General features: G+C 38.3%; 2 protein-coding genes across 2 annotated transcripts in view; both read right to left on the bottom strand.

Annotated features, from left to right (window-relative positions):
• LOC139143758 (puromycin-sensitive aminopeptidase-like) overlaps window positions 1–27,841 on the bottom strand; it is a 539,468-nt gene that overhangs the window by 32,234 nt on the left and 479,393 nt on the right. The gene's annotated exons all lie outside the window — the stretch shown is intronic.
• LOC139143757 (kremen protein 2-like) lies at window positions 4,103–25,304 on the bottom strand. Its single transcript, XM_070714301.1, has 8 exons — window positions 25,070–25,304; window positions 16,622–16,699; window positions 12,219–12,350; window positions 11,035–11,325; window positions 9,663–10,031; window positions 7,644–7,778; window positions 6,446–6,533; window positions 4,103–5,139 (listed from the first exon to the last, which is right to left on the bottom strand). The coding sequence occupies exons 1-8, from the start codon at window positions 25,128–25,130 to the stop codon at window positions 4,818–4,820; spliced, it is 1,476 nt and encodes a 491-aa protein (XP_070570402.1). The 5' UTR covers window positions 25,131–25,304; the 3' UTR covers window positions 4,103–4,817.

Genomic DNA, 27,841 nt, shown 5'->3' with positions numbered 1-27,841 from the left:
GAAAATTGTTTGCCCAATATATTCCCATTCATTATGATTTGATATTTTTGGATGAAGAAATATATCGGCCACATCTTTCCTTTTGAAAGTAACGCAAAAAATGGTTGGGCATGCGTGAAATTTCATTCATTGACCCTTCAAAAATATTTGCGAAAAAAATTGCGACCCCTCCCCCAAAAAACCACTCGCCTTTATCCCTGTAATTTCTGTCCAGTCCCTTAGAGGGGTATTTCAAAATCAAAGCAATTCAGGGGCACTTGAACACATTTTGAGTTTATTTGGGGAGGGGGGAATTGAACAGATCAGATAACTTTTTTGGATTCCCCCGCCCCCCGCCCCCTCAAGCAAGAGGTATTTGTGAATGCAGCCTAAGAAAACATCAGAATCTGAAAGGTTTAGTTGACATGCCGTACGATAATCCTATAAGCCGAACAACATATGTGCTTGGAACTGAGGGAATTACTTTAGAATTCATAATTAATGTCCAGTCGGATTGCCGGTAATAATTAATCATTTAAAGTAGAACGCGCCAAGCCTGTGATTGAACTTTTTCTCTAACTTTCAACAGTGAAACTTTCGACCATTCTCTTACAAAATCCAGAATAAAAATCAGGATCACAGTGCAAAATTTGGTACTAAAGAGACAAATTACCTAAGACTTCCCGATAATTTTGAAATTCAACATGGCCGCCATTCCTGTGTTAACTCCATGGGAGAAAGTAGAATTTTCGATTTACGAAAAACTGAGACGGTGTGAACTTCACTTATACCAAGAGCTTTAAAATTATCTCCAACAAGTGGAAGATCAGAATAGAAATTATAAAATTTGAGAGCTCCAATATCTGTCCGCGAGGCTCGTTCTACCTTAACTGGACTGGGAGGGGAAAACATGATACGAGAATCGTGTATGTATGTACTTGAAGTAAAGTACGCCAAGCCAGCCGTTTCAAGCCCCGTTGGTCCATATTGCATATTACCGAGAAATTCACCGTATCCCACCCATGGCATTGGAAGCTTAATATCTTTGCCGAATGTCAAGCATAGGGCCAATGTCCCTGAAGCTACTATAGACATGGATACAAAATTGAGCATTTCCTGTCTGTGTGAAATTATCTCACTAAGATCATCCTAGGGACCTGTATACCAAATATTAAAGCTGTCTGACCAGCGGTTCTGAAAAAACAAGAGACATAACAATCGACAGAGCTCCGCTGTGTTATGTAGAGAATAACTTTTTGTGACACGTGTTGATGACAAAGATGGGTATCTTTGATAGCTCATTTCAGGATGGTTTGACCAAAAATAGCAAAATTTGCTGCAAAAATAGTCACAATTGAAGATTGCATCATAATTTCAATATATTACATTAAGATAAACCCTAGGAACCTGTATATCAAATATCTAAGCTATCAGATGAGTAACATTTGAGAAACAAAGATTTTGACCAAAAATGGCAAAAATTGAGCCAAAAATGGCAAAAAATGACCCAGAAATACAACAATTGAAGATTTCATCAAATTTCAATACATTACACTAAGACAACCCCTAGGAACCTGTATACCAAATATCAAAGGCATCAGACAAGTAGTTTTTCTGAAACACATTTTTCGACCAAAAATGGCAAAAATTGCAAAAAAAATACAAAATTGCAGATTTCATCATATATTCAATATATCATATTTAGTTCATCTGTAGGAACCTGTATACCAAATATCAAAGCTGTCAGATGAGCGGTTTTGATGAAATAAATTTTTGACCAAAAATGACGAAAAATTCCTTAAAAATACAGATTTGCATATTTCATCACAATTTGAACAAATCTAAGTTAAGTTATCCTTAGGGTCCTGTATACTAAATATCAAAGCTGTCTGACTAGCGGTTATGAAGAAGAAGATTTTTTACCAAAAACGCCTTTCTGGGCTAATTTGCATATTTTAAACAATATCAAAAAATTAAAAAAAAGTTTCTCATAATCATATTTTTCATCTACACAACAAATATCAAATCAGTAAGTACTGCGGTTCTCAAGATGTTTGAGTGGACGGACGCCTCACAAACGGACATACATACACATACATACACATACATACATACATACATACATACATACATACATACATACATACATACATACATACATACATACATACATACATACATACATACATACATACATACATACATACACACACACACACACACACACACATACATACACACACACACACACATACACATACATACACACACACATACATACATACATACATACACATACATACATACATACATACATACATACATACATACATACATACATACATACATACATACATACATACATACATACATACATACATACTGACGACGGACGCCGGACGGATGCCCATCCCAATAGCTTCTATAGACTATAGTCTATAGAAGTTAATAAAGCTCAGTCGATCGAGGTCGTTTGGGATCCCTTTTGCGCTTCTTGCGACTCGAATGAGGTTGGGCGCACAGTGGCTTGTGAATCGATACACGATGGCCGCTGTGTAGTATGCATTAGCGAAATAGTGCATACCACACAGCGGTCGCCGTGTATCGATTCACAAGCGACTGTGGCGGTGCTCGTCTTCGAGCGACGGATCTTTGGACAGCATACATACAATGGCAAGTTGCAAGATTTGTTTTGTTAAAAAACAAAGATAATCTCAAGACCTTTGGCAACAAATGAATTTATTTATCAGAAAGAGAATATTTCAAGCAGTTCGAAAGAGTTAATTTTTCAATAATCTGTTCATTAAGCTTATCCTGGTTATCATATCGGGTTCGTCTGTTTTATGCTACTTACTTATCATTGATATCGGATGTATAGGGAAAAGTGAACAAGAAGATGAAATTGTACCTGATATCCGGTTTTAAATTTAAAATCTGATGCAACTAACGTCTCTCAAGCCAATAACGCGAGATAGTCGTATAAAGGAGTCAATATTATAGATGGCCCGAATCTCGGATATTACAATAATTGTGGGAAGCGAATGATGTTAAAGCTTTCAAGTACAAATTGAAAAGGATATAATATGTTTATCAAAAATTCTAAAGCATTATTTTTGTCTACAAGAAGTGGTCTTTCATGAAGGTCAAAGTCGCTATCTCTGGACGTTATTTTGTCTGGTTTACATCATGGTATTAAGGAGCGGAACTTGTGGGGGTAAAAACACTATCTCGGAACATGATTTTGTCAACCTTGTGTAAATCTAGCAGTCTGTTACATCAGTTCGAGACTTCAACCTTTTCTTCATCAATGGTACATGTAATTCTGGATCTGTTTACAGGAAATTGAGGTGAATATGTTTAAACACTGTGCTGAAAGATAAATCGACAAAACATATATACTGACACATCTACTCGCAGACGAGTAGAGTTACTGGTATCTTGCCAAAATCTATGGTAACGAACTTGGAATGGACCATTAGATTTTACAGGGGTGGTCATTTTTTGTCGTACTTTTTTGTGTATTTTTTCTTGAAATCTGCAAAGTAAAAGTTGCTATAAATAATGTGTTTGGCAGGCATGCTGAGGTTTGAAAACTTTCCCATGAAGAACGACCGACAAAAGTACTAAATTTGGAAAAATTAATAGTATGCATACTATGGAAAATTGCCCCAAAATAATTTGTCAAATTTTGGAACAAGAAAAAAAGACGGTATGTCGGCACCCCCGGCCACCCCTCCGAAGATCTAATGGTCCGTTCCTAAAAGCTGGTTTAATAAGCTGTGAAGCTCAACATACAACACATAGTGAAGCATGGTTTATGTGTAACCATGTACAACTTCACTGACGTTGAGGTGAATATATGTGCTCAATTTTGAGACAATTCTTGACACAGAAAATCGCCAAAGAGCGACTATGTCTCCCTCTTGAATCGACCTAAAAAACGATTGGAACTAATTTAGGATAATTGGATATTCATATTTTTCAAGTTTCTCAAAAGTGTTAGGTGCCCTATAGGTGAATCTTTCAATATTGCAAATTATTCATAGAGACAAGTGTATAACTTGAAAAGAAAAGCAGATGAGATTACATTGTAGATTAAATGATATTACTTCACCATCCAATTATCCCAAATTAGTTCCAATCGTGTTCTAATTAATGTTACTTTTCAAACGCTTATTTTCCTATGAAAATCAAATATCTGAGTAGTAGTTGAGGTAAATGGCAACAACATATCTCCAAAATTAAAGCTGCCAGACGTTATCTTTCATAATCAACACAAAATCTCTGGCGAGGATAAAATATGAAGTACATAAGGAAGAGTTCAGAGAATGATATCCGAGTATTGTTTTGGCCAAATTACAAAATGTTAGTCATACTTTTAAAACGAAAATAAGACTTACAGGTCATCTCTCAAATAAACTCTTCGTAGGTATGAGAGAAGAGTACGAACAAAAACATCAGTACATCGTTTCTGAATACTAAAATGAAGTTAAGCAAACATATACTTTGAAAACATTGCCATGAATAAGTTTATCATGAATACTACATGTAATAGACAAGAAGGCATGTTGAAATGTGGGGTGTTTACTCGGTCATCGCGAACACAGGCAGTATTTATCTGTTGTGAATTGCCACACGAATCTAACAAATTGACGAGTCTCAGACTGAAGTGATACTCTTCCGAAGGATGTGAAAGCCGCTGGCTCGATAGTTCTCAATGCTTTGGCGAGTCACCGTTGACCCTCCAAATTAAAAGGTCTATGGAGTAACTTGACATTGTTGAATTTTCGCTGCAAAAAATATTAGATCTGCCCTCCCCAGTACTCTCCTCAGTCCGTTTAGATTGGTTCAATATAACTAGCACCGGTCGATGTGCTGTTCGACCTGGAATGCAGCTGTTCGTAGTCATGATCATCGTCGAGGGCGTCTAGGCCGATGAAGGGTTGGTTGCTATGCCTCACGGAGATGCGCTCTCGGTTCTGTTGAAGCGTGGCGTTTCCACGCCACGTTGGCGACGCCGCCTCACTGCTGTCCCAGTGATGCCTCTGGCTTCCTCCAGAGCTTCCCGAGATGAAATCGCTCGGAAGAGCGCGTCTTAGTTGAGGGGACTGTCCACTGAAATTCGACAAAGGTTTCTTTTTGTCGTTTGCTTTCTTCATTCTATTGAAATAGAAATGAAAAAAAAAATATAAAAAACAAAAAAACTATAGAACAACAGAAATAAAATGAAAGAAATGTCATGATATAACTGAGTAGCAAAGATTGTAAAATTAAAGGGAGGCAGTCGTCGGAACTCTGCTCCAAGGTTGCCAGGGACCCCTACGACTGATGTAAACACTGTACCTAGGGTACGTTGGCGACTGATGAAAGTTAAAACATGTTTGTTGACAATGAATATTGTAAAATATAAATGTTACAACTATGTTGACTTGATGCATCGAGATATCATGCATGTATACATTGTTTGTAAACAAGACAGTCGCACACGCGCAGAACCGACGACTGCCTCCCATTAAGAGGCTATTAGCCAGCCGTAACTTGTGGTGTATTTTCAGTTGTCCTGTTTGTAAAATACATTTTATTGTTCTACCGTAAAAGTCAAGTCGAAATGCCGTGCGTTCAACTTGTCGACACTCTTTCTTGTTATGCACATGCCCAATGTTATTGTTGAGAACCGCATTTTAACGTAGTTTCGGAGTGAAAAAAGGCACGAACTTGTAGTACGGAAGAGATTTGAGAATATTATCAAATGTTACAGCTGTAACTATTGAAAGCGGAATTGATGATTTGTAATTGTTTCTCAGAAGAGAGGGAAAAGTTCGTGGTTACAAAGTTGTTGCAGCAGTCATGAAAGCACTGGAAGGCAGTCAGTCAGGTATGACGACGGAAAGTGAACCTTTTCTTGTCAATAATCACTTTGTAAACGCATTATTTAAAGGGACATTAGCTGTAACTTTTGACTAATTTTTCACTACTCTGTTTCAATGTATTAACTACAGAATTTTACTATAATCCGATCATCATGACCAATGCCCGGTGTCCTGCTTGCCAACACAGCCTGTATATGTGAAATGACCATTGTTATTGTTGATAAATGTATTCTAGTCCGGACCCGAATACAAAATTTAAGCAATGACAATGCAGATTATACGCATATAGGGTATATTTATGAGCTAAATATTAGGAATTTCTCCATGGTTCAGGGATTCAAACCAGAACCTGCAGATGATACACAGAACAAACAAAATTTAAAAAATGACGAAAGTTACAGCTAATGGATCTTTAATATTCAGATCTATCATTGTATACGAGTCGGAGAAGGCGATGTGAATAGGATGTATGTTACTGAAGATAGCTGTCACAAAAAATGTACACAACATCGAGTGCGCCCTCAAACTAAGAGTCCGTCAGCCAGGTGTAGCGATACATTTATGTCTTTTTTTAAATCATCAGCGACAATTCTTACCTTTTTCTTGGTTTAACCAAGAGAGCAGCCAAATTCATAAACACGATCAAAACCAGTAATGAGACAACTATGATTTGGAAACCTGGAACTGATGCATGAAAAGAAAAATCTTGACTATACACGGTGACTTGAGTTTATTGAGACAAGGATCAGGAGATGCATAACGTGTACAAATTGACGTTCATGAAATTGTTTAGTGAGCATGCGCGAGTAGTTCCTTCAGGCATTGTGGCTCTTGGCGAGATCCAGATCTTGTTTCTTGGTTTTTGTTGTTTTGTGTTTTTAGTATGTACTACATCAACAATCGCTGAAAAGGAGATGTAGTGAACACTGTGTCGCGATGCTAGCATCTAACACGTTTAGCACCATAACACTGATCATTTACACAAATTATTTATTAATATCTATTGTTTACGTATGCAAACAGGATGATGGTGATCGCACATGGTGAATTGCATAATCACAGGGGCCTCAGTCTCCGATGTTTTCTCGTTGTTTATTGTTTATTTACTTGCTTTCTTGCTTGTTTACAAAATACACAAGTTTAATAAATATCGATGTAGCTGACACACGAGGATGTACACGCTTGCTTATACTTGATTACTTGATTGTATTTGCGAGGACAGTATGATAGTTTGGTCAGAGTGTGCGTGCTGATCTGGCTTTCATTTTGCATTTTGCGTTTTATTCATTTCCGTATATACATATATATATATATATATATATATATATATATATATATATATATATATATATATATATATATATATATACACTCATGTTTCAGCTACATTGTTATTTTCTCTACATGCGTATTTCGTAATAAAAACACGAGAAAACATTGGAGACTAAGTCCCCCCCCCCCCCCCCCCCCATGGGACTGTGTGAAGAACAGGAACTAGATGGGCTACATATTATAATTCCATAGCATTCCTTAACATTTTCCTTCCCTCAGGTAAGGAAACCACATCTGACGTAATGATCGCGTTACCATGAGAAACCAAGAATTACCTAATATGTGATTAATCTGATGATGATTTTTCGGACCAGAATATTTGCTATTTTATTCACTACATCTGCCAGAAAAAATGTTATCTTCAGGTACCAAAAAAATAAAATAAACTGTTTCTGTCGGTTTCTTTCTCATAATGAAAATAAAATCGTGTTACAAGTTGGCAACTTCAACGAAGATTCTTACTGGTCCAAGGAAAGTCGTTGTCCATGCGTTCAGAATGTTCTGATTGGCCCGTAGGTTCAGATGTTAACAATTCACCGCCATTATCTTCTGAAAGGGTTGTTAGCCTGCCACCAGCGTCCTTACCGTCAGGTATTGCTATAAAACAGACAGCAAGGAGTCAATATATACACTGGCCATGCTCAATGCAGAATTCGTTATTTTTGTTGTTGATGTTGTTGTTGTTGACGATGTTGTTGTTGTTGTTTGTTGGTCTCATATTTTACGGTAGTAGTTTAAACTGTTGCTGCAAATTTCCGTAAGGCAATTTTAAATTATTCCCTGTCGAAATCAAGAATAAAAATCTGACAGTCTGGATATCAACTATCAAGGTATTGGAATGAGAAAAGGGAGCAACAGATTATCGTGGAGAACTGAAAAGATGGACAAGCGGCTAAAGAAAAACACGTTCAGGCAAATTAGTCGATTAAAAAGATCTAGCCCTTTCTATTTTAGACCGATTTTTTTTCATAGCTTGCTCAGTAGACTCATATGTATAACACACTGATAACTTTTTGATGAAATTTCAATATCTTATTAATTTGTTGCACACCTAAGCACTTCTAATCACCTTACTCTAGTAGGGTAAATTTACGTCAATTATTAAATATATGCACTATGTGAAACAATGTATAGTGAAATGACACTTTTGGGTGGAATCCCAAAATCAAATTGCTTGCACACAGTCGCCGTCCTAATCACCATTTTCTAATGAAGCGCATTTATATCAATTGCCAAACATATATAAATGCACAGATACACATCTTTGTCTATCTATGTGCCATATATCTATCTGTCTGTCTGCGTATACACACTCAGACACTCACAGACACACACAGACGTACACATAGACACAGACACACACATATATATATACATATATACGGATGTCTAATTTGAGACACACACATACACATACATGCACGCACACACACACACACAGATATATATATATATATATATATATATATATATATATATATATATATATATATATATATATATATATATATATATATATATATATATATATATATATATATATATATATACTCAGTGAGAGCAGTAGCAGCTTATGGGATGTCTGCACCAGTGGGATCTACATTTATATTAGTGAATGGGGCATCCAAACATTTTCTTACCAAAGGGGAAGATGTGATCCAAAAAATTTGGCTAACGTTATTGGGAGGGTTGCGAAAAAAAATTGACAAAAATATTTTCTCTTCCACCCTCCCCCCTGCTGTTAATTGTACAAAGGTAGTTTCTTGACTGCTTTAAGATAGAGGGCGTCTCGAAAGTGAATGAGTTAAACTTTTGCTGAAACTTTCCTAATAAATTGGATATTCAGCCATATTCTCACCAAATCAATAAAACTCAGGGCTCGCCGTGCAAATTTTGGTAACAGAGAAAAACTTACCTAACATTTACCGATATTTGAAATTCAAACTGGCCACCATCCCTGTGTTAGCTCTACAGGGAACTATTATTCCGAGTTATGAAAAACAAACTAAGACAGTGAAAACATTTCTTACTCCAAGAGCTTTAAAACGAGCCCTAAGTGGTAGATCTGAAAAAATGTAAAAGTTTGGGAGTCCGAATATCTGTCCCCAGGGTGTTTTCTAAGGTAGTACGTATGCCTCGAAAGTGTATGACTTCAACTTTTGTTCAAACTTTCCACAAGGAATCTTTCAACCATTGACTTTCAAAATCAAGAACAAAATCGGGGGTCACCGTGCAATTTTGGTACTACAGAAACAAATTACTCAAGATTACCGATATTTAAAATTCAAAATGGCCGCCATTCCTGTGTTAACTCTGTGGAGAAAAATTAAATTTTCGATTTTCAAAAAACTAAGACGGTGAAAGTTTTTCTTACTCCAAGGGCTTCGAAATGAGCCCCCACAAGTGGTATATCAGAAAAGAATTGGAAAAGTTTGACAGTCCGAATATCTGTCCCCGAGGGGCATTCTACCGTAATATTACCTTCAAAACGCACAGCGAACCCTTGACCGTTCGATGAAAATGACGATCTAAAGTGAACTCTTAACACATTTTGTGTAGTCACGCCGATTTCATGTGGTTGACATCCTCGCAACTCCTGATCCTTCTTCTCACTTGTAAGGGTGACGTCACCGCGATCCTTCAAGTCAAAGAATACCACCTTGTCGGAAATCGGAATCCTGATCATGGGGTCGAGGTAAAACATCTTGAGGGTCACGTTGAAGACGGTGCCGTTTGGCCCGGTGACGATCCACATACAGTCGTTGTCGCCGCTGTAAGCGTCGGGGTAGTTTGGCGAGAAGATCCAACCGTTGGACGTGCTCATCACGCCACCACATGCACCAATGGCAGCTGAAATGAAAGTTGAGGAAAGTTCCAAATATGCAAAAAAGTCGTTCATCATATGGATTGCACAGTGAGATCAAAGGGTTGGACTATCAACAATGACAGGGGGAGCTGGCGCATATCCACATTTTATCCCCTCCCGCTTGAGATTTGTGTTACTCCTTGAAATGAGTGAGACTCACAGGCGCCCGTGGGTTGGGTAGTCTGCTCGATCTACCGATCCCGCCCGACACTGCAACCTAAATACAGTGGCGGGCAGATCGAGCAGGGGATCGATACATCGAGCAGAAAATCGATCGATCTAGCAGACTACCCAACCCACGGGCGCCTGTGGTGAGACTCCGCGCAAGTGACTCTTCAACCCTGAACTTGTGTTTAAAAGAAATTTCTATGAAAATACTATTTTGGGTTCAATCCGTTATTGTATTCTCCATCTGCTGTTGTAACATTCGATCCATTTTCATTCATATTTCCCCCTGTTAAAATCAATAACATGACGCTCGGTGTCAGCATGGTTTGTACATGTGTAGTCTAGATTTTTGGCTTTCGCCCATGGGCGGAAGCCAAAAATCTCCGAAGGCAAAAATACTCCGGCATTGACAAGTACGTGTTGAACGGCCGATGTTACTGTTGACAAATGAATTCTTATCCCCACAAAACTCCTTTTGTGAACATGGCAACGCGTGGTGTACATAAGAAGGTAAGTTAAAGGTATACTGTCACCTGTTTCAATTTTGCCAGTTACCATGGAAAGAGAAAATCTAACCAATCACAGATTTTTAGCGGGTGGCCGCTTTTTAAAAACAACGCCCTCACATGGGCATTTTGAACACCAAGGAACACCCCTTTGGCCATATATGGGCATATTTAGATTATTAACGTACAAATATTGCTTTATAGCATACAAATATTATCACAGTTATTGTCCTTTTCATATTACAGTGATAATGCCCCATTAGATAAATCCAACCCTACGTGTATAATAGAGAATCATGAAACCATGTTTTACTTTCATGTACAGCAAATCGGTTCTCCCCGCCGCAGGCTTGAGGCTGTGAACACACTCCACTCTTTTGAACGCATTCCAAATTTGAGACCTTGTTTCGATGGTCCGGCAGGGCGTTCCTGCAATAACAGTCAGTTCCGTTGAGGATGAAGGCGTAGCTGCAACTTCTCTTTCTGCAGTGTCTTTTGCACTCAACGAAACCGTTGGTCTTTCTGACGGCTTGACAAGAAGTGCAGGGTAACGTTTGTTTTTCACCAATGCCATGTTCTTTGTAACAGCCAACGTACCCTGGTTCTGATGAAAAGAGCAAGGATTTTACATGATGAATGGTGCTGTTTTTGGAAAGTCGGTGAATTTAATCTAAAATTGTTCTACAGACGCTCGCAGTCGCGCTGACGTCTCTTAAACAGCTTCTCTACATCTGATTGACTCTCTGTCTCTCTCTCTCTGTCTCCGTCTCTCTCGTTGGAATTTATCCCAGGAGAACACAGTTTAACCCACTTTTCAGCCTCTTGTAGATTTTGACCGAGGCAATATTGATAATGTTGACTTGCAACGCCTGATTTTACCCCAAAGACGATTTTGACCCATATTTTGCAGAAAATATATAGTTTTGATGCCAGTGTTTGGGCCAAAATTTATACCTTAGACCCTCAATTTAACGGGAAAATGTAGAGTTTGTGATTCGTAGTTGGAAGTCTCCAGTGTACGTGTACACCTGGACCGAACCGGGGCTGAATGCTGACCACCCCCACCCCATCCCCATCCCCGCACGGGATTTCTATATTTGGAAGGATTTGTTTCTGAGTGAAAGCTGCAAGCTTTATGTAAAATAGTATCGCATAGTTCAGGCACGGTCCCTCTGCGAAAACGACAATATCGTTCAGGTATGACCCAAATTGCAAATGTTCGTTTTCTTATGGCATTATTTTGAAGTTTATGATCAGAGAGAGAGAGAGAGAGAGAGAGAGAGAGAGAGAGAGAGAGAGAGAGAGAGAGAGAGAGAGAGAGAGGAGAGAGACTAATGGGGAAAAATAAGGAGAATAAGCAGTGTTGAATCTGAGGTCTCCTTCGGGGAAGAGAAAAGGCCAGCAAGGATACCTCACGCCCAAAACCAACTTAGACTGATCTGCTAGCTCAGCGGTAGAGCATCTGAACTTCAGGAATCTGATGTCACAAATACTTACGCAGACAACGATTGATAGGTGGACAATCTCTGCTCTCGTCAAAGTCTTGTTCAGCAACATTACTTTCCACGTTACCATGGTGACAGCAGGTCCCAGACGCTCCGGGCAGTTCGAAAACAGCGCCTGGGTAATCTGTGTGTGTAATACAGTGAATTTATTTCTGTTTTAAGTTTCGTCAAAAAGAAAGCTGACAGAATTTCCGATTATGTAACAACCGACTTTGCAAGCGTGAAGATAGACTTGGTTCAAGTCTGTGATTTGTAAATGTTTGAGTGGGGTGAACACGATGATTAGTATTCTGTTTTCATTTGAAACGTGTGAATGTGGTGAACGCGATGTTTGGGGTGGAACTAACTCACTACTGCGCAGACTCACAGGTAACGCGTTCGATCGCTAGGAAAACCTGACCCGGGGCTGTCAATTTCAAATAAGTTTTTTTATTAAATAGGAGAGACACAAGAGAAACTATTGCAAATTTTTTTTTTTTTTTTTAATTCACCGACTTGAACCAAGTCTAGCTTGGAGAGTCATTGGGCACTTCGAAGTTACTCCTGTTTTCCCACCAATTCTCAGTCAATGCCATCGACTGATCAGCACGTTGAGGTAGATTGCGCCTCGCTCGGTAACAGATTATTAGACTCTCAAACTTTTACGATACTATTTGGGCTACCACTTGTAGGGGCTCGGTTTGAAGCTCGAGCTCATGGAGTAACTAAACGTTGAGTGCCAATTAATTTTTGTGAAAATCCAAAATTCAATTTTTTTATTCGTAAAGTTAACTCGGAGACGGCGGTCATTTTGAATTATTTCAAGTGTCGGTAAATATTGGGAAATTTGTTTCTGTTGCACCAAATTTGATCCCTGATTTTTTTCCTGGTTTTGGAAGAGAATGGTTTAAGGTTTCAACGAGATTGAGAAAAAGTTAAAGTCCTTTGATTTCGAGGTGCACACTACCTTAACCTGGTCACCCCTAATTCCTTGTAAACAGGCCTACGCTCACCATTGATAACAATAGCTTTGGGCCAAACCATGGTGGTGAAAAGGTTGAGGGCTAATGAGCTTCAACTCTTCTTTATTGTTGTCATGATTTTCCTTTTAAACTAAATTAGACTAAATAAATGTACTGCCCGAGGGATATGCGTACAAGTATTATCCCTCAGGGACTGAAAATGCATGTACAAGTGTTTGAACAAGATGAATTGTTCACGGATGCCCATCTCAGATGTGACCGCTTCCGTGCAAATATGCAGAAACGCTGAACGTGCTCATATTTACATGCATTAGAATCCTAACAGAAACAAGATGTTGTCATCCGCTAGTATCCTCTACTTCAATGTCGTATTAACTGTTTAATTTGTAATATGATCAGGTTTTTTAGAAGAATGGCAGGAAAATTTAATGATCTGAAAACTGTTAAATTTACTCTGAAATTCCCCATTCTGTCACAAATGTATATCAGTGGTTTTAATTCTGTAAAAGGCAATTTCATTTCATGCATTATGGGTGTCTGAGAAAGTTCCAAGATATTTAAACGTCAACTAAAAACAAAGACATCGGCCTTTAAAAGTTTGAGTTGTTGCAGATAGCATAGAAAACCCGTTCATCTAAAGTTTCGACTCCTTCACTAAGCATTATGACCCTTTTTGATTCAAAAATATAAATTTTTATAATTTTAGGCTATTTTTGATTCTACACTTAAGTTCGTCCGAACTGATTCTAAAACAGTAGAGAAACTTGTGTTGTAACCGTATTAATCTCGGAAAAGTATCCCCCTCCCACAGAAGAGTTAACATAAAAAATATGGCCGCCATTTGATTGGCAACAGCATAAACATGTACAAAAGCTTAAGTCTTTCAATTTCAAGGCACGCACTACATTAAAGAGATTTTTAGAGAAATTCGCGATTACAGAATGAGCAAATGTTTAAAATAGTTGTTTCCGAGCAACGTGCAATCGTAAGCTGACCACAGATACAATCATCCAATTCCGGAATTCATCTCAAAGGCACGCCCTCAGCTGCAGATCCTACCCCTCTCTTAAATGTGACCCTACTTATGAGTAATGTCAACCGCCTTCCTGTCATCCGTTCACAGAGATTAGGCCTACATGATCCTATAAGTGAAAAGGTATTTGATGTAAACTTCTAAGTTTTGTACGACTTGTATGATGCCGGGGTGTTTAATTGCCTCGGACGAAGTCTATGGTTTTTGGACTGTGTTTGTCACTTTTAAAGTTCATTGGTATCATATCGTGGCATATTTCTAGTGTCTACAAGAAATATGTTGTTGCAGGATGGATTGTCAGGTAACGTTTACGCTTTAGAAATTTATAGTGTCCCAAATACAAACATTCGCACAACATTTTGTCGACATCGGAAATAGATGTAAAATTTATGCCACAAGCGTCCACATTTTTCAAAAAGAGCTTGAGATATATTGTCCAATCAGAAAGTGTCAAACGATTTCTGACACAGTAGTACCGTCGATCACTACGCATTGAAAGCCGTGTCAATGTTCCTTCCGGAAGAATAGCTCGCCCATTAAAACAAATATACAATCAAGTATAAATAGTTCAAATGTTTGCAATGAAAGCACGTGGTTTTTTCGATGTGTAGGCCTATAAAGAAAACACAAACCAAATTAGAAATAACCTTTTTCGTACCTTAGTGCCGATTTGTATGTACCGGTATATCATCGGACACGAAACAATGACTACCCAATAAGGTTTGAGATCAATGACACAAGTCTCAACCATTTTTTTCATGATGACGTAGGTCAATTGTTTCTCTGAAAACCATTGATGTATATTAATATATTCTGTGTCAATAGGACGAAGACGTTTTAATGGTGTTTGTCTATGCCATTTATAGTATCTTCTCAAAATCAACCCCAAAAAGAACATCACGAAACAGTTATTCTCAAGCGGTTAGTAAGCCGTTCGGTTGAGCAAAGTTTTGTACGGAAGTCGTTCCATGGGTATCCAATATTTTCTTATGATCGATTTTTTGAAGATTGTAAAGAGTGCCTAGGGTCCACAAACACGTAATAAATCCACCTTTATCGATGTCTTTCGAGAAATGTACGAAATATGTTAGAATAAAAAGTTCTTGTAGAGAGTTTTACTTGGCGGTCATTGTTTCATATAATTGTTTCGTGCATGATAAGCATGCAAATTACATGCAATTATGAAGCCCAAGTCTATTTTTTCTTCGTTAAAATTAGTTGATGACACACCATAAATAGAAATCCACTGTATCCACATTTCATCCACATATTCGCCCTACTTGCACATAACCATTACAGGATAATTTTTAATCGGTTTCTTTTTTCGTAAATCATAGGAATATTTTCGGTGGACCAATCTACAACCTGCACGGGATTCGAGTTTTAATCGATCGCTTGTCATTTCAGTGTATATACTCTTTTGAAAAACTATGAAGACTTTAGCAGACATCTTTGGTTACTTTTCTTGTTCAGAGCCATTCAGCATGATCTGATTAAAATCTGACGTAGAGATTGGCTCCGTCTGTTACCATTGTCTCGACTTGGCCCCGTCACCTGGCTTTTCTCGGCATCTGATGAGTTACAAGGCGTTCACACCATGATCTAGGCAACAGCCTACAACTTAGCGCGACGGTCTATGTTTAGTCCTTCAATCGATGATATGCTTTGATATTTTTATCCCCACAGACTAGGAGCAAGTCTAATCATTGTCGGTCCTCTGTGCGAAGACATCAATCACTAGCTCAAAAATGGCATAGTTTGAGAACTGAGCCAATCTCTTTAGCCGATTTTAAACAGGTTGAGGTCTAATAACAAGTTGTAAGCTTATGACTATTTGCATAAAGTTTGTCAAACGTGGATGTTTCTAGTAATCATGTCAACATTCGGGTTATCAGGTGACCTCGTTAACAATCGGCATACCTAAGTGATGAAGTATTGCCCTTATCAAGCCAGTTTTGTGTTGACTGTCGTTCTCAGGAATGAATAATCACGACAGAGCAAACTCTGTTATCACAATTGACGTCAAAGTGACACACTTTGTCATTCATCTTGCGAGGACTGGTCAGAAGAATCAGAACTTCGTTGCAGTATTCTTGCACGATGTCGATAAAAATTGTCAAAAACCACGAAGGTGCCGAATAAATTTTAACCACAGTCCCGTGGTGAGGCCAAAAATCTTTGATGTATGTATGTATGTATGTATGTATGTATGTATGTATGTATGTATGTATGTATGTAAACACGTGTATATCTGTGCATGTGTCTATAGTGATACACACGTATGATTGTATTCGTCAAAATTAGTCAAACTTTTAATATCTGTAAATAACTGTGAACTTAGCGTCTATGCGTCTGTTCAAAATTGTGAGATCCCTTACCTTGTTCCTTACAATAGCTTACCTTGTTCCTTGCACTCTTGGTCAGCTTTTTCGTAATTTTTGATGACGTCTATAATATCCGTGTGCTTCGGCGGCAAACCTAGGATTGTGTACCAAAATGTTGGAAACGCTACAGACCATGCACTACAGATGTACATCATGAAATGCTATGTAAAACATTAGAAACACTGCCACACGGCTCTCAGGTTGACGGTTGCTTGTTTTTCGATTTCTTTCAACAGGTGGAAAGATTGCGACACTTCTCTCGAAGGTATAAATTGACAGTCCTCAATTATCAGTAATTATCGGTAGATTGACCACTTCCAGTTCTGTTTGTAACAAAGACGCCGTTGCCATTTAAAGCCGAGTGTATGTTTTATCCGGTTACTACAACAGTGCGCCTCTAGTTTATCTTTCCCCATAGCAACTATCAAATGATGGTTCCCTATCGTTCATTTTCATCGTGTAGCTAAAATATTTTGTCATGAGTATGAGATGAATATATGAATATATATTCAACTGGATCATTCAAAAGTAAAATCATGATCGCTTGGTCTCACAACAAGAAGTCAATTTTTGTAGAAGTTATAACACGTCCAGAAAGGCGCTCGATGTACATGTGTGGAATATGTGTTTGAATAAAGCTTATTGATTCCAAGTCGACCAAATCTAAAAAAATCATAAGGGTACGTCTCTGACAGACAAGGCTGGCAAATTCTCAAAATGAAGATTTACTCAGAGAGAGTGGTCGTTTACGAGGGCTGCCATCTTTGCATTGGTGTAACTACGACGACGAGAGGCGGACGAAACACCGCCCAGCATGCACCCGTGATGGAATTCAGGAATTGTCAGGCACGAACAGTTTTATGCCACTTATTAAACTTATACCTAGACTTGGCTTAAATCTGTGATTTGTGAATATTTGTGTTCTATTTTCATTTGAAACGCGCGAATGGGGTGAGTGCGATGCGAGTGGGGTGTACTCTATACAGGGGAGTTTCTCAAGAATCATGCAGAAACTACTGCGCAAACTTTTAGGTAACGCACGATTCGATCGCTAAGAAAACCTGACCTAGGTTGCCAAATTTCAAATAAAATTATATGAAATAGAGGAGACACGAGAGAAACTATTTCAAATGATTTTATTTTTTTTTAAATCCACCGACTTGAACAAAGTCTAAAACTTACCAGGTCATGTTGTGACCCAAACGAAAAGCACGTTACATAAACGGTGCACTGTACTGATTTTAGGACAAACTATTCTCATCATCGTCGATGTTTACGAGTTCACAACAGGTTGATTTTCAAAAGATAAGCAGGACACTCTGACATAGTGCGATGATGATGTCATCTGTCGATACAAGAAAAGGCGGTCTGATATAAAAGTTATTCAAACTTGTGACATGTGGAATTTCAAGTGAAATTTAAAAGGCAATCCTTTCAGGTAATGTCACAAGTCTGAACGCGGATTACATGTAAACAACCCATTTCAGAGAAAAACATGTCCGAGCCAATATTTTCTCAGAACTGTAGCACGCTGACAAGACAACACTAAATTTGTTGAATACGATTAGTCCAACTACATCGTTATTGATGCAGCCCGGTTATGAAACCGGAGCTTGAAGTATCATAACGAGTTCTATAAATGGAGCGAGATTCTGTTTTCATACAGTTTAACCAGTATTAGACAAAAACTATCAACTTTTCGATCTTGCACGGATGATCTTCAGCAGGAAAGTATAAAACTTATTGAAATCGATTGTCGAATTAATCTTTGCATATAACGGCGGAGCCTGCACTATTTCTCATTCTTATCTTTGAAAATGATCCATTATTGTCAGTTGGTATAATTCGACAAATCTTTACCTTGTCGAACTCGTCATTATAATCCGGTCTATACAGTTTCACACAGTGGTCAGCGCATGAGCACATGTACAGTAGCTGGACTGACCTAATTCAAAGTCAAACTGTTGAGAATGTCTGGTTGGAAACAGAGACGGTCCCGGCTAGTTGCGATAAAATATGAGTTCAGACTTGTTTTTCTCTGAAATGAGTTGTTTACGTCTAGTCGATTTCAGACTTTTGACCTTACCAGAATGAATAGCCTTTTAAAGTTCACTTGAAACTCCACATGTCATAAGTTTGAATAACTTTTTCAGTCTCGATATCGCACCATGTCAGGGTGCCCTTTTTATCTTTGGGAAAACAACCTGTTGTGAGCCTGGAACACTACAACATCGACAATCATGTTAATACTAGGTCCTGAAAACAATGCACCGGCCATGTAACGCGCTTTTCGTTTCTTTTTGATTTAGGTCAGAAAATGACATACAGTAAGTTTAATAAGTTGTGTTATAAATTCTGTCATCGCTTGAGAATTCAGGTTGAATTCCGTCACGGGTGCCGAGCGTTGTTTCGTTCGCCTCTGGTCGTCATAGTTACAGCAATCCAAAGATTAAGCCCTGAAAAGGCCACTTCTTGAGTAAATCTCCATTTTTTAAACTTGCCAACCTTGTTTGTCAGAGACGAGTATACCCTTTTGATTTTCCTAGTTTTGGCCGACTTGGAATTAAAAACATCATAAGCTTACATGGCAAATCTTATCCACATAAAACGGAACCTTACGCAGTATTTCAATATAATGGAAAACAGCACAAAGTACTCGAGTTTTACAGTTTAAACATTCTTCTTAAAATTACCCTCAATTAAACTGTGTTGTAACAATCTTTCACCTCATTGTAAACACGATCCACGACCTCTATACAGGAGGAACATTGACAAAACACCATTCTGCTCTTTCTGCAATAGCTGCGAAACATTAATCAGACCAATATTAAATTATTCTCATGTAAATTCTAGAACACCCTCTGGGAGGTTTTAAATCTTCTACAAAAAATTGTACTTCTTATTATTTATGGTGTAGTTTTTGGAGATATCGCTGCTCCAGATATGTATAATCATTTCATACACGTGGCAAAATCTACACCGTGGAATTCAAGAACGAAAACCACATTTTGATATGTATTTGCTTCCGGTCAAATACAACTATCAACTCTAATATGAAATTGCCATGGAGAGAGATAAGCTAGTCTTTTAAACAGATAAAAATATAAACAACCGTGAATCACTTATAACTTGAGGACTTTACTGTTATACCTTCGAGGCAAGTGAACTTAACGTAACAGTTTTCACACTGTCCTAGTAACCGGACAAGAGATGCCTGTTATAAGTTTATTTGCTAATTCTCTTGCGATACCGCTTTTAGAAGCCGTGTGACCCATTGTGAAATATGTTATACCACTGCATCGTGTTTTTTTTTAATTTTTGTAAGGCTGAGGCTACGAAGGGCGTTAAAAGTGGCGACCACAAATTGGCGTCTATCACCGCGGCGCTGAAGTTATCAATGATCGCGGAAGGAAGTTCGTGATTTTTTTGAAAAAAAACTCAAAATTTATAGTTGAATTGCGAACGCGATTGAAATATTAATTTTTTGAAGTAAAACACCTTGTATGGTATTTCAAAATGTTACAGAGTTTTGACAGAAACTCTTTCACTTATTTAAAGAACATATTAATGATCTATGCGTGTTTCCTGAGCGTTAATTTGTGGGTCTGACGATCTTTTGCGTGATTGACAAAACTTGTGGAAATGATAATTAAGCAGACACGACAAAGGGGTATTCGTTTTACTCATCGGAGTTTTGATAATTGCGCCATGCGCAAAATACAGAACATCCCTCACGCACAGTTAGTGAGGCTACCCACAATTCCCCTTGATTTGTTCACTCAGACATTTTTTGCTAAAGGCTTTTTCAATATTATCAGTTTCTTAACGATTTTTATCTTACAATTTAAGTTCAGGATTATTTGTTAAAATCATGTTCCAAAATTATTGATTATATTTAAAATTCAAGAGTAAATTGAATGAGAAGTCGATGTTTGGAGGTGCTGAAAAATTCACACTTTTCAAGGTAAAGTTATCAGCAACTAAGATGGTCTCATTATACCACCTGTCAGACATGCAAATTTCCTTTGTTACAAACATTTAAAAAAATCAATACCCGCTTTCTTTTGCCAACACAGATGCAACTTTTTCCCTTAGTTTCCTTGAAAATATTGTGTATGGCTGTCCAAAATTTATGTCGACAAAATTACAAAATTGCTATCTCCTCCGCGGAAAAGGGGTTGATCTTCTCATTATTCACAGTGAGAAATCAGAAAATCATGATTATCAGAACTAAGTTGCCAGAATTTTGAAATATGGACCGAGTTGTTCTCTGTACAGAAGAAATTTGCTTCACTTAAGTGAGTGATCTCCGTGTGTACTGATCATGGAGAATTGTGGGTAGGCTCACTTACTGTGTCACGTCGCGGTGTACAAGTTTCAGATATCCCCTCTATAAATAGTGTCTTACTATTTCATCCGTCGCTCGATTAATGCCCCTAAATATGGTACTCCCGACCGCTCCTACAGTCATGTCACCTTGTCTGAAGTCTGACAATAAAATTACCGTAAGTATCATTTATTTCAGGTCTCCGTCAATTGTGCTGTCGGCCCATCTGATAAAACTGTATGAAATCCACGGCTTGATCCATTATCGTTCTTAACACCAGCTCACGGTAAAATGGTTTCAGGAAAAGAAAAAAACATCTTTCGCTTTGAGTCGCAATAAAACAAATACAGGTGATTATTTTCGTTTTAATTGAATCCTTTCCTAATTTAAGTAAGATTTGATACATGAAGGCATGACTCATGACTGCTGTGCTTTTTAGAAAATGGCGGAGTAGTTTACGCTCCGGACTACTTTACGAAATATGCGTATTGTCATTATCAGAAGTCCCTATTCATCTCCCGCATGTCGTATTTCATTTTGTGTGCAAAAGAAAAGCACGGGCCCGACTTTAATATATTCAAGAGCTGGCCCTTCGAGGCCTTTGTAGCCAGAAGTCGGGACCTTCCAAATCTAGCAACATAATTTTGGAAGAAAAAAGTCCGGAACTTATAAATATAGAAACGAGATTTGGAAGAGAGAGAGAGAAGTTTATAACTTCGAATCCAAATTTGGGAAGTAGAACGGCCATCTACGGCCTTTTTATATTTTTTTGTATATTTTTATGAAAAAGTTTAAAAATACAGCGTTGCAAACATCATTTCGGGTAAACCTGCTCACACCATGAGCTGGTAACAAAAACAGAATATCAGCCAGAAATTTGAAAAGAAAAGTCAATTTTTCTTCTAATTCACATGATTTTCACGGAATGCGTAGACCAAAGCAGGGGCAGCCTACAAAGATCTTGCTTAAACAGATATTGGCGAGCATTGTTCTGTTTTCCTGGTATTGACGGTCAAAGAAACGGCGTGTTAGGGTGTGGGATTATTTTTGTCGCGTCCATTGAATACTTTAGAAAATTGCAGTTATCGTAGTTATTTTATTGTAGAAAGCATCCTTGTAATCGATAACGTTTTATTTATTTACATCATTGCCCTTCGAAAGTATAGTTGATATTCACCAACATCATGGATGCAGTACCAAACATGTTTATGATGATGGTTTTCTTCTCACTGCTGTACCCTCAACATCATCGTAAAGAGAAATATAATTTTCCAACCGCGTATTAGTCAAAATTAAACAACATGACATCCCGTCTCCATTTATTTGTCATCGGCAGAGGGCGAGGATTTGCACAAAAGACCCACTTAAGTGCCTTTTACCCGCGATATAGCTCCTGTTTCAGTACATGGCGAACACATAATGCGCATATTCGGCTCGGGTATATGGCGAATAACCAATGAGCATTCGTCAAACGAAAATACATTTCGCCGGCGCGATAATGGTATAGAGTGCGAGAAAATTTATCCTACACTTGTGTTCTCACACTACTATCTTGCCATAACGGGGACGTGAGAAAAGTAACCCATTTTCCTTTCAACATCATCGGGTGAGTGATAAATTATCGTGTTTTCAATACGCATAAAACTTCAAAACTTCAAAAAAGCGATCACTTGGCCGAGAGAAACGTAGGGTTCTTTTCGGAGGTTTATCGAAAGCATAGTCAAAATTACACGGTGCAGAAAGGTCGGTTTCAAGCTATCGCAGTGAAGCCCAGATGAAGGGGGAGCCTTTAAATTTTAATCGGGGAGAGGGCCCGTTATGACTTTTTGTGGTGGAGAGGGGAGGGGAGACAAGTGGGTAGCTGGGAACAGAAATTTTCAAATCGTAGCAGGAGAGCGGTAAAGGATAGCTTTCTCGTTCTCCATGATATAATTTTAATTTTCGTTACAAAACAAAATACTTTTAGAGTAGTATTTTAAAGGTAATAAACAGCTCAGATTATGGTTTCTAATTCTCAAATTCGGCTGGATGCATGGCTGCCCCCGGTCGAGGTCTGAATAATAACCGTCCCGTGTTGACGGTCACTGTTTTACATGTAGATGGTCATGTCACGATAGCATCACGTAGTTTCCCATGCAATAGCCAGTCTTCACCCTCCAAGGATTGTACAGGACAACGACCTTAAAGTATGGCCAATCCGTGATGGTCTAAATTTAGATGCATGGCGGGAATGATGTCAGCGGAAGTTTCGGTTTCATGAACTAAATCATAGACTACCTTTGTACAAGATTACTTGTCCTCGTAAAGGGCCAATGCACTATTTACACAACCTGGACCAGCAGGTATATCTTTCAAAGCCATGCCGACCGGATTGACCGCTACATGTGATGGACCGACCACACCGCCACATGCACCTATTGAAACACATTCTAAGTAACTTTTCATACTACCAATCTAGAATGAACACGCTCTGCAATGTCTTCGGCCCACTGGGACTGTTGTACTCAACTTCGTACAGATAACCACCATACTCCCTGGCATCATCAGTCGAGTTTATTGCTAGCCTGAAATAACCGCTGGGGTTCAAAACATTTTACTTTCAAACATGAAAGTAATGCCTAGGAACGTTTTTAGCGGCGAGGTCCCGTTATCACGTCATCAATCGCCCCATCGAAGAAAACGAATTTAAGTTTGTGACGACGACAAGGAAATGTGAACCTTTCTTTGACTCAAATTTACAAAACGGGAGCCAGACTAGTGCCTGACTAAAAGATACTGCAGATTAGTTGGGATGCCACTTAACAAAGTTGACCTATGTAAGAATAAACAATACGTTTAGTTTAAATTAAATGTTATTATTTCAAATAAATACCATGGTTGCATGGAAACCCTTCGCGTAAGGATCAATAATCCAATCGCTTTTACCAAGATTTACTTAACGAATGTTCATTAAAGGGACAAAGTCGGCCATTTTTCATGAATTTTGTTTGATACGATATACTACTTATTGTTTGACATGTTGAAAGATACTGAACGAATGGGTGACCATGCATATATTCGAACCGTTAAGACACGATACATGAAACCATCGTGAAAATGAATTAATGGTCATGACCATTAATTCATTTTTGCGGTGGTTTCATTTAATTTGTCTAAAACCGGGTTCGAATATATACATGGTCACCCATTCATTCAGTATCTCAACATGTCAAACAATATAAGTAGTATCTCGTATCAAACAAAATTCATGAAAACTGGCCGACTTTGTCCCTTTAATCCTTCACGTACATTTGTGAGAAACAGAGATACATGATGTGACTCCTGCAAAAAGGAGGGTGTTGAGTACCGAGTTTAACCTGTTCTGGTATTATGGGAGGCATCTCGAGGGAGAGGGCGGTGGGGGGGGGGGGTGTCTGTGAATTGTGGCATATCACATCCAGACATTAAACCCTCTGTCTTCCGCTTTTTCTTTCACAGCGTCGGTGTCTTAGTTGGTGATTTTTTTTTGCCATGGATTTAGCATTGAAGTCATATAATAAAGTCTCACATTCTCTGAAAATGAATTTCTGGATTTCCTACAGCAAATTATGAAGTTAAACTTATTATCACACCCAAAAACGTTCCCCTGACCTCTGAGTACGCTTTAGCTAAACTTCTGTATTGGTTTGAAAGTAAATGCTCTGTCCATTGACCGTTGAGGGTCTCTGCTCTGTCCTTATCGGTCGCACAGCTTGCAAAGACCTAAACACATGTCTCTCTGATATCCTATCGTGGTTGCTGAATTGAAACCAATAAAAATTTACAAACGTTCTCACGGCTTAGCGTACCTACTGAGTCAAGTCACACTTCGTTAGTTTTTCTCACGGTGGTGGTGTTGCACAAGGTAACTCCCGATCCAACCGATTCCGTGAAGATGATTCTACGACCATCGACCACAAGAATGCATGGTAGTTTAGTATTGAATAATCATTAGGTGTTCGTAATCAACGGTATGAAATATATGTAAGCATATCACTTGAAAAAAGCCGTGCCACTTTTCTAAGCTCACCGAAAAAATTCACACTCTTGCTACCGACTTTGTCAGTCCCAGTCTTTCTCAGCCTCCTACGATGCACAGATAAGAATTTACGGACTTACCACTGTGGCTTCGGTGGCCGTTTGCCATGGCAACGAGGATAGCTAAAACGACCACCTCCATGCTGTATTGCTGGTTGTGCCCGCAGCGTCCTCCCTCCGAAGTTGTGAAGCCGGTCTTCGGGACGTAGCGTTTATTACGAGCACGTGAAAAAACCAATCTCTTCTGAACTACCGTGAAGGTATTTCCGAGAATTGACTCGTCCACCTATGACATCATGTGTAATATTTCACGAAGATCATTCATCACCTGCACGAGGGCGGTGCCACTTTGATAATGATAACATAGAGTGGAGCGAATTGAACTTTTCGGTAAGCTTTTCGGTGTCAGAGATTACACTTAAACACCATATGAAAGACACCGAAAAAGGCAGTTGGGCAAACTATGTCCGGTAAGCTTACTTTGAAGGGTAGCCGTTGACGCTAAGATACAACTGGCACATGCGCGTGCGGCGCCTGTGAGCTGTCATGCCATTATATCCACGGCAACCTTGTACCAATTATTAGCAGTATACGTGGAGCGGACAGCTTTTACACTTTGGTATCAAAGTTTTGAGTGTGAAAAGAATCCGCCCACGTTCCGCCGTAGAGTCAAGTTCTATCTTACCCGAAGTGACAACAAATCGACCAACCCTGGGTCCTGTATAGTCTTGTCAAAAATATAAGACACACCGATATATTTTGGGAGGGGTGGTCAAGATGTGAAGATATCCGATTTTCCATTCCTTTCAAATGTTTCTTTAATACAGATAGATCGTATTTTTTACAAGAAATTTACACTTAAGCTCACATGTTCAGCAGTGTTCTGTTTGCAAAATCAGCAAAGCCTATTTTTAAAACAATTTTTATTCTTTACATTTTTTATCATAGATCTGACGGTCCGACCCTTTGCTAGCAGACAAGGCTAGGGAGACGATATTACGCCAACGTACCAATACAGACTTGACAATGTATAGAACCTGCAGCTGTCGTCTTATGTGAAAGAAAATGATTGTAATAATGTTTCTTTTGTGTGTGTTTTTTTTGTATGAAACTGCGTTTAGACTACATGATTGAAAAACATCCGCGGGAAAATAATACCCTTTAAAAAAAAAACATAAATTTCCATGCCTTGTTTTGATATACGAATGGCGAAGCAGCACGATAGGTTGCTACCCAAGAAACTACGTATTGAATCTGGAAGTGAAGTGAAAAGAACGGGCAAATTTGTTTCGCTACAGTGACCAGATTAAAGTTGAATGTGCCCCAGGGCACGATCACTCCACAAAAGGGGTGACCGTACTCGAGGATAGATATTTTGACTTAAAATTTTCCGACAAATTTCTTATCTGTTGCTTGTAGAGGAGCCCATTTTGAAGTTCTTCGAGTAGGTATTTACCAATTTGTGAAAATGATTTTTTCCTCGCCTAAACTGATAAAGGTAATAAAGGAAAGGTAATAAAGACATAGCCTCAGGCCATTTTGACTTTCAAATATTGGTAAATGTTCAGTACAAATTTGACTCTCCATTATCAAATTTGCACGATAACTCCCGACTTTTATTCTTGAGTTTCAGTTGAGAATGGTTGAGTTTCCTCGAGGAAAGTTCGAGCAAAAGTTTAAGTCTTTCAGTTTCGGGACACATGTAACTATACCCCACATTTTCCTTCACAGACGTCAAACATAGCCAAAGAAAAACTGTTGACTTTGGTAAAATAGTGGTGGCAAAAGGGTTAACCACATGTTAGCGTTAGTTATTGGATAATGGGCAATTCTTATGACCCTGTTATATGACCCTTAACATCCTGTTTTTTCAATGGTAATCTTACCAGTCTGAAACTGCAAAAAGACAGCTGCCTGTCATATACGCCCAGACTTGGTTCAAGTCGGTGAATTTTTAAAAAATGAAAATCATTTGTAATAGTTTCTCTTATGTCTCTCCAATTTCATAAAAATCTATTTGGAATTTGGCTGCCCAGGCCAGGTTTTCTAGCGCGATTGAACGCGTTACCTTTGAGTCTGCGCAGTAGTGAGTTATGATTCTGGGAGAAACGACCGTGTACATTCACCCCACTCACGCATTCACCCCACTCACGCTTTTCACATGAAAGCAGAACACAGATCATCGCGTTCTCACAAATCACAGACTTGAACAAAGCCTAATATCTGCCTATCATATTCACTAAATTATGTGCTATCGCCACTTCTGCTCAATTTCAGGGAAAAATTGTTCTCTTCAAGCAATATGCAAAACAATGAAATTTGAATGATACATGCTATGGGGTGAGAACACCGCCAAAAATATCTTCAAAACTTTATTTAAACTGATCTCATTATTATTATTCGATTGTTTGGTGATTTGATGATAATTATGTCAGTATTTGGCCATTATTTTGCAATTATTTGATCATTATATGGATATTATTTTGACATTATTATGAACTTATTTGGTAATTCGGTTGTTTTGACATTATTCAGCATTGATGTCTTGATTTGGAACTTATTTCATCATTATTATGCCATTATTTGGTGATTTGGTCATTTTTATGTCATTATTTGGTCTTTCTTATGCGATTATTTGGTCATGATTACAATATTATCTTGATATTATCTTGACATTATTATGAATTTATTATGTTAATTCGGTTCTTTTGCCATTATTCGGCATTGATGTCTTGATTTAGAACTTATTTCATCATTATTATGCCATTATTTGGTGATTTGGATGTCATTATTTGGTCTTTCTTATGCGATTATTTGGTCATGATTACGACATTGTCTTGATATTATCTTGAT

Source organism: Ptychodera flava, chromosome 11 (assembly GCF_041260155.1).
Source record: "Ptychodera flava strain L36383 chromosome 11, AS_Pfla_20210202, whole genome shotgun sequence".
In the NCBI taxonomy this organism is placed as follows: domain Eukaryota; kingdom Metazoa; phylum Hemichordata; class Enteropneusta; family Ptychoderidae; genus Ptychodera; species Ptychodera flava.
The sequence above is the reverse complement of the archived record's forward strand: the minus strand, read 5'-3'. Positions and strand labels throughout refer to the sequence as shown.